Raw genomic sequence first — 10,677 nt, 5'->3', positions numbered from 1 at the left:
TTTGCTCTAATAGTACTCTATTTTAAGTTAGAAAATCGAATAATGAAAAAAAAACAATTTACTATATAATTGGAATAAACCTATTTTCTACTCTTGAAAGGGTAAAAAATAAAGTGTGATTGAAGCATTTTTTATCTAAACTCTATTTTATCGTAAACGCTATTTAATAACACTAACTAGATTTTTGACCCGCCCTTAAAAGGGCGGGTATATTTTTTTATTTTACATTTTTATAAATTTAAATTTTATATTTGTATGTTTTAGTCATATTTATGTTTTTCATTGTATAATATTTTTTTCAATGATTAATAAGAAGTTTTAATAATTGTATTAAATAGTTAGACCATACATATATCAATAGGTCATGTTCATATTTTTAATAATATTAATTTGTGTTATTTTGTAATAAAATTGTGTTTAATATTAATTTAATATAATTTTTGGTAACTATATTAAATATGTCAAGTTGCAAAAGTATACACTTTCATATGCATTTCAGAAATTATTTTTAATATTTGTTTTTAAAGTTTGTAACATATTATATGTTTTTATTTGTTACCTAACATAATTAGTCAAGAGTATACGTACCAGAAAACCCGACTCTGAATCAATCTGAAATCAAAGTCTCATACTCTATGGGACATGACCTATATATTCGAACGGTTCTTAAAATATTATATCCGAAAACCCGTATCAAAACCAACCCGCACCGAAAACAATTTTTTTTTTTTGAAAAGTGTTTGAAAAAATATAACTTTTAATATATGTATGTAAATGAGTTAATATGGTCGTACAACTTTAGGGGGATGTATTCAATTTAGTATTTGATGTGATTTGATTTTTAATGGAGTTTTAGATGATTTTAATAAGTTGCAGAGATTTAGGTGATTTTTGTTAAACTACTCTAGAATATCACCTAAAACAATGGGATTTGAGTTTTATTTTTTTTTAACTAAGAAACTCCACCCAAACACCCTAAAATCACCTCAAAACTTTAAAATCCCACAACTTAAAATATTTTCAATAACAGTGGATTTCAGAGTACTTTACGAAATGTCAAGTTCAATAACAGTGGATTTTAAATGAGTTTTTAAAATTCATGTTTGAATAACAGTGGATTTGTCATTTTAATACAAATCACCTGAAACTCTCAGTTGAATACACCCCCCTTAAGTAAAATCACATTTACTAAATAATTAATTGAATAAACTTATTTAAAACCCGTTAAATTAAATGAGGTTATATAAATATTTATTTCAATTAAAAGTCCACTTAAACCGTGTTAAACTATATTTTAACATCATACGCTTTATTAATATATAAATTTAGTGTCTAAGGAAGATATTTAATAAATTAATGTATGGTTGAATAACTCATTTGGGCTGAGATGTAAATTATATTGTTGTAGTGTATATTTGTTTTAGTAATCCATAGAATAACCTATTTAAAACCTGTCTGGATGAGTTTAAATGAAAATTTATTCTATAAAAAGTTGAGATTGTTGAATAACATATAGAAATAGTTTTGATGGAATACATAACCGACAAAATGAGCAACCGTAACTGAATAACATGCTAATAGCACATTGATGATTCAAGTATATAGTGAAATAGTTCGTCAAAAAAAAGTATATAGTGAAATAGATTTCAATCATAATTGTAATATAATATATAAGTTAACAATTGTATTCTATAAACCCAAAAAAGAATAATTGTTATATATATGTAACTGTCAGCAAACAAAGAAGTTGGTATCATGAATTTTGGGCAGGAGGTTACACAAGTTCCGTAATACACTTTTATGCAGTTATATTTTACATGAGGCAGTTATAATTTTAAATTGGATACAACCACATATCAATTGGACATGTTGAAGAATTAATAGAATAGATAGGTTAAACCGATCAGAATTTAGAACCGAACCAATACGTTAATTAATAGTCAACTATCTATCATCAATACAGGATCTAGAGATCGTACGGTTCTCGTTCATTCTCATGAATCACATCTATAAACAAGCGGCCTGGATCACAAGAGTTGCTCGTGAAGAAGAACACAATTGGATCTGAGCTCTCTCTCTAACTCGAAATCAAACGACGAAACCCTAACCTCCAATGGATCTCTCGTCTCGTCGTCTCTCATCGATCCTCGTCATCCTCCTCCTCACCATCACCACATCCTTCGCCGAGATCCGCAAATCCGAGATCCGATCCGATGACCGGCCCATCATCCCCCTGGACGAATTCGGATTCACTCACACGGGCCGCCTCGAGCTCGACGCCTCCAAGATCTCCCTCTCCAACACCAACCCGGACCTCGACCTCTCCAAGGTCGGCTTCTTCCTCTGCACGCGCGACGCCTGGGTGCACGTGATCCAACAACTCGAGGAAGAGGAGATCACGTGCGCTCTCCAGTCGGATCTCGTCAAGCACGTGTTCACCTTCAACAGGCTCAACAGAAACACCTCCTTCTCAACCGTCTTCACCGAGAACGACGCCGATCAGTACTCCCTCGTCTTCGCCAACTGCCTCCAGAACGTCAAAGTCACCATGGACGTCAGATCCGCCATGTACAACCTCGAAGGGAAGAGCGGCGGAGGAGGACGAGATTACCTCTCCGCCGGGAGAACCGTCCTCCCCAAGGTCTACTTCCTCTTCTCAATCATCTACTTCTCCCTCGCCGCCACGTGGATCTACGTCCTCTTCAAGAAACGCCGCACCGTCTTCGCGATCCACTTCTTCATGCTCGGCGTCGTCGTTTTGAAAGCTCTGAACCTCCTCTGCGAGGCGGAGGATAAGTCGTACATCAAGAAAACAGGATCCGGCCACGGATGGGATGTGCTGTTCTACATCTTCAGTTTCCTTAAAGGAATCACTCTCTTCACGCTCATCGTCTTGATCGGGACCGGGTGGTCTTTCTTGAAGCCTTACTTGCAGGACAAGGAGAAGAAAGTGTTGATGATAGTCATCCCTCTCCAGGTTGTTGCTAATTTCGCGCAGGTGGTTATCGACGAGACGGGGCCTTACGGGCAAGACTGGGTCACGTGGAAACAGATCTTCTTGCTCGTTGATGTGGTGTGTTGCTGTGCTGTTTTGTTCCCCATTGTTTGGTCCATCAAAAACTTGCGCGAGGCGGCTAAGACTGATGGGAAGGCTGCTGTGAATTTGGTTAAGTTGACTCTGTTTAGGCATTACTATATTGTGGTTATCTGCTATATTTACTTTACACGTGTTGTGGTGTATGCGCTGGAGACCATTACCTCGTACAAGTATATGTGGACTAGCGTTGTGGCTAGCGAGTTGGCTACTTTGGCGTTCTATCTGTTTACTGGTTACAAGTTCAGGCCGGAGGTGCATAACCCTTACTTTGTTGTTGATGATGATGAGGAAGAGGCTGCAGCTGAGGCTCTGAAGCTCGAAGACGAGTTTGAATTGTAAGTCAAAAGAAGCATACTTTTGTTTGACAAGCATGATTTAGAGTACATGGTATCATTATCAGGACTTATCTGGTAAAACCAGCTTCTCTTATATGGTTTTTTTTCTTCTTAATTTTTTTTTCTTTTTATAATGTAATACATGTTTTTGTTTGAATGAGTTGTTAGGACACGACTCATATATCGTGTCTTATCTATTGCGTAGTATTATTGTGTATTAGTGGTAAATAAAACGCTTGGTGCTTTATACCTATGCTGAGTCTCTGCTTTACTATATGAACGACAAAATGGCCTGATTAGAAAAGTAGGTTAAGCGTTGACAAAAAAAAGTAGGTTAAGGAAGCAAGTAGCTTGAAAGTTGAAAGTAGGCAAACCTTTAGCACATATATACCTTCCTAACTTTGTTGGATCTGTAATATATACATTTGTCCAAAGTGACAGCTCAATGACTTGGTAGAGTGTATGGTTGGTTTGATAATTGAGATGGAAGATATTTCATTGAATTGTTGAAAGACATACACGTGATTTCCCTTTCAAAAGAAAATAGCACTTGTTACTTGTGCCAAGATTCTGTCGCTCTTTCACCTTATGATCCATCTTTAGAAAATATTTGATCAACTAAGCTTTTCATTATATATATATATATATATATATATGCCTTAGAATAAAGGAAAGACCAAAGGTTTGAGAGAGGAGTGGTAGGAACAATAAAGATGGCGAGTTTACTAAATCACACAGAAAATAGGCTCCCCACCAAACCTACACCAACCTAACAAACTAATAAAATCAAAGCAAGAGGAAGTGGAAGTGGAACTGTGTAAATTTATGGCTGTTACGCTGTTTTCATGTATACGTTTTCTTTAAAATTCTGGTACCTCTCCTTTTGTTTGTTTGGGAGAAGAAGAAAAATCAATACCTCAATTTACTTCGTATGAAACACAATACATTAAAGCAAGACTTTTCACTAGACTACCACAAGTTGAAGATATGATGCGTGGGAGGATGTTCCCGTGTGCACTCTCTAAGGCCAAGATATTGAAAAACATCATATAGAAAGTTAAGAAAATACAAACAAGCCCAAACGGGTCTTTTGAAGAACACAACACACACGGCAAATTCAGTACAAAACATGAAGAAGACTTTGAACAACATATGCCTTAAAATGCTTGCTGGAGAGACACCAAGAGATGGGACTAAAAAGCAATTGTGGTGACTCTGAGATTTCTTCGACCAAACTTTTCTGCGAACCATTCTTGATAGTGTGAAGTGAAGATGTGTCCGATCACCAATCCACAGAACAAACCAGGTCCATACGCTATTCCAGCTGCTATCCAGTTGAACATTTGTTCCTCCGCCTCTGACACTTCCTCGGGTTGTTTTGATGTAGGATTTAGGACATGGCCTCCTCCACAGATATCTTCGAGGCCGTAGAGTCCAGGGTTGCCGAGGAACGAAGAACATTTCTGCCTTTGAAACTGTGTGCTATGTGGTACCGGACCTCGGAGAAGGTTATGAGAGAAGTTCATGTATGACAAAAAGGAGAGATCACCAAGATCTTGTGGGATTTGACCAGACAACTTGTTACACGAGAGGTCCGTCTAATGCCTCAAGATTTATCAAATTGACCAAGGATAGTGGGATATCACTTGTTAAGGCGTTACCTGACAAGTTGAGAAGACGCAATTCCTTCAAAATACAAACGGACTCAGGGATTTTACCATAAATTCTGTTTTCAGAAAAATCTATGGCTCTGAAGTCTTTTCGGATATGATCAAACCTTGTCTCAACTCCTTTGTTCACCATTACCATCGAGTTATAATAGACAACATATACATCAGAGTCCTCCATGTACTCGTCTTTTTCTTTGGTTAGTGTGTTCATTTCCCGCCAATTGGAAAAATAGTGAGGTGGAAGGTTTCCAGTAAAATGATTGCGGGATACATCAATGACTCTTAAACTCTGAAACCCAATGGACATGTGGCGATGATACAACGGTCCAAAGAACTCGTTTGATCTGAGGATGAGAACATGTAATGATGGCAGCCACCCTAACCATGATGGAAACTTGTCTTTGAGTTTGTTGCTTTCCACATTCACAAGTTGCAGATTTTTGCAACTATTGTTACGCAGAACCAGTTCTTTAAGATCACCAATGGAATTCTTTAGACATGGAGGAATCGAACCGTTGAAGAGATTGTTAGACAAAGATAATAAGTGTAGCCCTTTAAGCTTGCAAATCCAACGGGGAAATGGTCCTCTGAAAGAATTTGAACTCAGATCCAAAAACTGGATCGGTTATTCTTGTGAAAAGATTTTCAAAACTGCTGAGAGAGTTATGTGAAAGAAGTATTGTGGTGAATCTCCACAAGAAACTTGGCACTTCACCTTTCAACTTGTTGGGAAGTTCTAAAACTGTGAGGTTGACTAACTTTGATATTGATCTAGGAATTGAACCAGTGAAATCGTTGTGGCTAAGATGTAACTCCCTGAGGTTGAGAAACTCAGATATAAATTCCGGGATTGGACCATCGAATTTATTACCAGAAAGGTCTAGAAACTCTAGCTTAGGCGATGATAAAGAAGATATATTAGCAAACTCTATAGCTTATTACCGACAAAACCAGGAAATTAGAATCTCTCTGTAAAAAACCGGAAACTACGTTTTTCCACAAAAGTGAAAAATCATATTATTCCTCCGAAACTAAAATCGTATTTTTTTCGCTAAAATCAACAATTACATTTTCCCGCTAAAATAGTAAAATTTTCTTTTTCTCTGAAACCGAAAAGTTGTGGTTTTTTTCTTATCAAACCGTAAAATTGTGTCGTGCCTCTAAAATTACAAAATCACATTTTCTGCAAATATAGATTTTCCTGCCAAACCCACAAAACTATATTTTTCTCACAAAATCACTAAACTATGTTTTCTTGCCTAAACCGCTAAACCATATTTTCCTATCTAAACGCTAAATCGATTTTTTCACTATAAAATCAAAATTTGGATTTTTTTCTTCAAAACCGAAAAAATCCAATTTTTTTTAATTACATTTTTCGTCAAAACCAAAAATTAGATTTTTAAAGCAAAATCACATTGTATTTTCCATCAAAATCTTAAATTGGTTTTAACAATATTGTTAGATTTGGCTACCGAAATGATACCTATTCATACAAGGAATGAAATCTGAATTTCAAATATTCATGCATGGGCGGATCTATACAAAGATTTGCAATATGGATGATGCAAATGAAAATATTCTCCTTAGAAAACGTACAAATAAGGACGTTATTTCAATTTTAATTTTAATTTTTTTAAAAAAATATGTTTACAGCTAAGCACATAATTGGATTAAAAAGGTAAAGTATTTTCTAAATACATTGTTCCTAAGTTTTTTCTATACTATATATTGTTCCCAAGTCTTTTCTATACATTGTTCCTAAAAATCTTTTCTACATTCATAATTCTCTCTTTTGTTAATTGTTATTAATTTTCTATTTTTCTTTATTTTTATAAATTCTTCGTACAGCCTAGCACTTAATGTGATTAAAAGGTAAGGTACTAAACAATATATTAAAGAAAACTTTAACTAAAAAGAAACTAATAAATTGTAAGATTCAAAAAGTGTTGACCCGGTACGATTTTACATACACTCAATTAGACGGCTCCTAAAATCTTTTCTATATACCTAGCTATCTTTTTCTCTTCTGTCCATTGTCTTCGCTGATCAGTGCTTGAGAAGGGTTGTTTGGGAAGACGAAGTTTTCCGAGTCTCATTCCCTTTGGTTTGTCTTCTTCAATCTGCGAGGGAATAGAAATATAGTTTCTTTCACTCCCTTTTCTCTGATTCTCTCTTAGTCTCTTTAGGTAAATGTTTTACTCGACTACTTTCCAGTAAACTTTGTATGTTGTCTTCTACTTCATCTCTGTTTATGTAAATGATATGCTAGTTTCCTTAGTTAAACATAATCGATCATGGGCATAATAACGAGATGAAACATTGCTTCGGGTCTCCAAATTTAAATGGTTAATATATATATGGATCATTCAGCCTCTAAATTAATTAAGAAAAATATATTTATTGAACATTTAGTTATTGTTTCAAGCCTCCATAAATCTCAAGAGAGGCTCTCTATGTAAAACATTGTTTGGCGGTTGAATAGAGCTCGTTTTTACTTGTGTGTCTGATATGTATCACTAATCACAGGTGTGCACTATTCATGTAGGTTTTGTTTGGTGATCTGATTCTTGACTGGATGTAAAATGCAAAGATCACGGAGAGCTCTTCTGCTTAGAAGAAGAATTTCTGAGGATACTTCCAATGCAAGGAATCGACTCTACAAAGTTTCATTGTCTCTCGTTTTTCTCATATGGGGGTTTCTCTTGTTATCTACTTTGTGGATAAGTCATCGAAATGGTCACAAAGGTAACCTTTAAGCTCCTACAAGTATGCAAAACATATAACATAAAAATAATATTGAACTGCAATTGGTAACATTTAGAGACAACAACAATTATGAATATGTGTATACACCTATAGTTGTTCTTTCATCTTGTCTTAAGCGTATTAAACGCTTACTTTTGGCCATTTTCAGGGAAGTATCTAGTCGATTCGGAACACAATGGTGATCATCAAGATGGTGTTTGTGGAGATGAGACAGATGAACCTGTTGATGCACAATCACTTGAGTCGTCTACGTATGTTAGCTCTACTCCTAGTTTGAGTCTGGATGTTCTTATAGCCGAGAATGCTGGAAATGTTACAGCAAGCAAAGAAGACATTGGGCTTGTGAAGCAAAGTGAGATGAGTAACAACAACACAGGTCCAGAGAATGACACAGAGACCAGTGCTTCAAAGCTTGATAAAATATCTCGTGCCGTTCCACTTGGCCTTGATGAGTTCAAGAGCCGAGTGTCCAATTCTAAACACGAGTCTTTGGAAGACCAAGTAAGTGGTGTGATTCACAGGATGGAGCCTGGTGGGAAAGAGTACAACTATGCAGCTGCTTCAAAAGGTTCAAAGGTCTTATCTTCTAATAAGGAAGCGAAAGGAGCCACAAGCATCATAAGCTCGGACAATGACAAGTATCTCCGGAACCCATGTTCTACTGAAGAGAAGTTTGTTGTAATAGAACTTTCAGAAGAAACGTTGGTGAACACTATCAAGATTGCAAACTTTGAGCATTACTCATCTAATCTGAAGGAGTTTGAGATTCTTGGAAGCTTAGTTTATCCTAGTGATACATGGGTTCATCTTGGGAGCTTCACAGCTTTGAACATGAAGAATGAGCAGAACTTTACACTAGTGGATCCCCAATGGGTGAGATATCTAAAGATGAATTTTCTAAGTCATTACGGTTCAGAGTTCTACTGCACCTTGAGTTTACTAGAAGTCTATGGAGTGGACGCTGTGGAACGAATGCTTGAGAACTTGATATCTATACAAGACAAAAACATGGTGAGACCTCAAGAAGGAGATAGGGAGTCCTCTGAAAGTCATGAGGATGGGAGTAAACGAAAGGAGAAGGAACAAAAAACATCACCAGAGAGTGTGGTTTTGAAACCTGAAGTATCAACTGAGAGAATGAAGCTGCTAGATCCTGTGGAAGAGCTAAAACATCACCAACCAGGAAGTAGGATGCCAGGGGACACAGTTCTGAAGATACTTATGCAAAAGATAAGGTCTCTTGACTTAAGCTTATCAGTGCTGGAGAGTTACTTGGAGGAGCTGAGTTCAAGATACAAGAAGATATTCAAGGAGATAGATGTAGAGGCGATCAAGAGAGAAAAAGAGGTGGTGAAGATGAGACTAGAGTTAGATGGAATGAAGGAGAGTCAAGAGAGAATGAAGGAAGAGGCCACGGAGATGAGAGAGTGGAGAATAAAAGTGGAAACAGAGGTTGAGAAGGCTGGTTATGAGAAGGGGAAAGTGATGGAAAGGTTGGAGAAAGTTTTAGAAAAGATGGAATGGATGGAGAAGAAAGGTGTGGTTGTGTTCACCATCTGTGTTGGGTTTGGGGCTATGGCAGTTGTAGCGGTGATTCTTGGGAAGTTGATAGGTTCAGAAAAGAAGCCAGCTGACTTGGCTTGGCTTCTATTGTTGATAAGCTCTATATTCATCATGTTTGTTTTGTCTCTTTGATGACAAGAGCCTTCAGTTTTGGTTGGTCTTTTTAGTTTGTACAACTGTAGAGGCAGTTGAGTCTTTTATACAGAATAAACATGCTAAGTTCAAATGAAGATCAATTTTTTTTGTGCCGAAAATTCCGGTTCAGTACTGTAGACAAGAAGCACAATACCATAATTGAACTTAGCATATGAAGTTTCTGCTAATGAAGCTAATATTGAGAAGCAGAATAATCTCACCCCTGAGGAGGTAGATGCTCCTTCTTGACCAATGCCTTTTGCAAAAATTGCATACAGCACCGAAGAAGGACCTTCTAATCTCTAGAAGCATTCTATGGTAACTATATTCTGGTAGTTGGCTGGTGTATTACCTCTTGATGTATGCAATGCCTGCTTTACCTTTTTAAGATTGGGTTGTTTTATTTCGCTATGTCTGCTGAGTCTTCTGGAGAGTGCTTCACAGCACAACCTCAGTCAAAGAAAATGCTTAAAATCATAGAGGTCTACAAAACCAAGTATACACAAAACAGTGCAATAGTATTTACATCAGTTGGTTTATAAACCAAGTATACGCAAGAAGTTTGAGTGTAGTACTTTCAGATAATAAAATAATGTGACAAAGAATCTCTATTATTAAAAGTCATAAAATATGTTTATTAGCTCCTAGGCGTTTAAGTCTTGATAACCGATTTGTAGTCTTGGACTCTTTGGAACACTTCTGAAACCGAACCATACCAAATCGAAATTGAAACTAAATCAGATTTCATAAATATACATACAGATGATGATCATATATCTCTGGAATCAGGAAATCAAATTCGAATGGATATCAAATATTTAAAAAACAATCAACATGCATAAAATTATTAATTATTTAGTTTTGAAATAACAAAATATCTTTAAATACTATTTATAAAAATCCAATTACCCAAAAAATTTAATTACTGAAACCTATGAATTATCCGATTGATTTTTTATTTAAAATATTTAAAATCCAAAATATTCTATATTTTATCCGAAAAAATTAAACTATCTTAATTTTTTTTCAAAGAACCCAAATTATATATACAATTACAGAAAAAATCAGAACATAACTGAAACCGAATTGGACATATAAGTTTATGGAC

At 35.9% G+C, this 10,677-nt stretch overlaps 2 protein-coding genes and 1 pseudogene across 2 annotated transcripts; 2 read left to right on the top strand and 1 right to left on the bottom strand.

Annotated features, from left to right (window-relative positions):
- The first annotated feature begins 2,009 nt into the window (after positions 1-2,009).
- Positions 2,010-3,685, top strand: LOC108831112 (protein CANDIDATE G-PROTEIN COUPLED RECEPTOR 7). The gene has a single exon (XM_018604680.2). The coding sequence runs from the start codon at positions 2,114-2,116 to the stop codon at positions 3,434-3,436; it is 1,323 nt and encodes a 440-aa protein (XP_018460182.1). The 5' UTR covers positions 2,010-2,113; the 3' UTR covers positions 3,437-3,685.
- A 129-nt stretch (positions 3,686-3,814) lies between these two features.
- On the bottom strand, positions 3,815-6,858 carry LOC108831118 (receptor-like protein 11; annotated as a pseudogene).
- Positions 6,859-7,651: 793 nt separating this feature from the next.
- On the top strand, positions 7,652-10,187 carry LOC108831122 (SUN domain-containing protein 4-like). Its single transcript, XM_018604688.2, has 2 exons — positions 7,652-7,850; positions 8,020-10,187. The coding sequence occupies exons 1-2, from the start codon at positions 7,688-7,690 to the stop codon at positions 9,564-9,566; spliced, it is 1,710 nt and encodes a 569-aa protein (XP_018460190.1). The 5' UTR covers positions 7,652-7,687; the 3' UTR covers positions 9,567-10,187.
- The last annotated feature ends 490 nt before the right edge of the window (positions 10,188-10,677 follow it).

Source organism: Raphanus sativus, chromosome 7 (assembly GCF_000801105.2).
Source record: "Raphanus sativus cultivar WK10039 chromosome 7, ASM80110v3, whole genome shotgun sequence".
Classification (NCBI taxonomy): Eukaryota; Viridiplantae; Streptophyta; class Magnoliopsida; order Brassicales; family Brassicaceae; genus Raphanus; species Raphanus sativus.
This window is presented reverse-complemented; position numbering and strand designations above follow the sequence as displayed.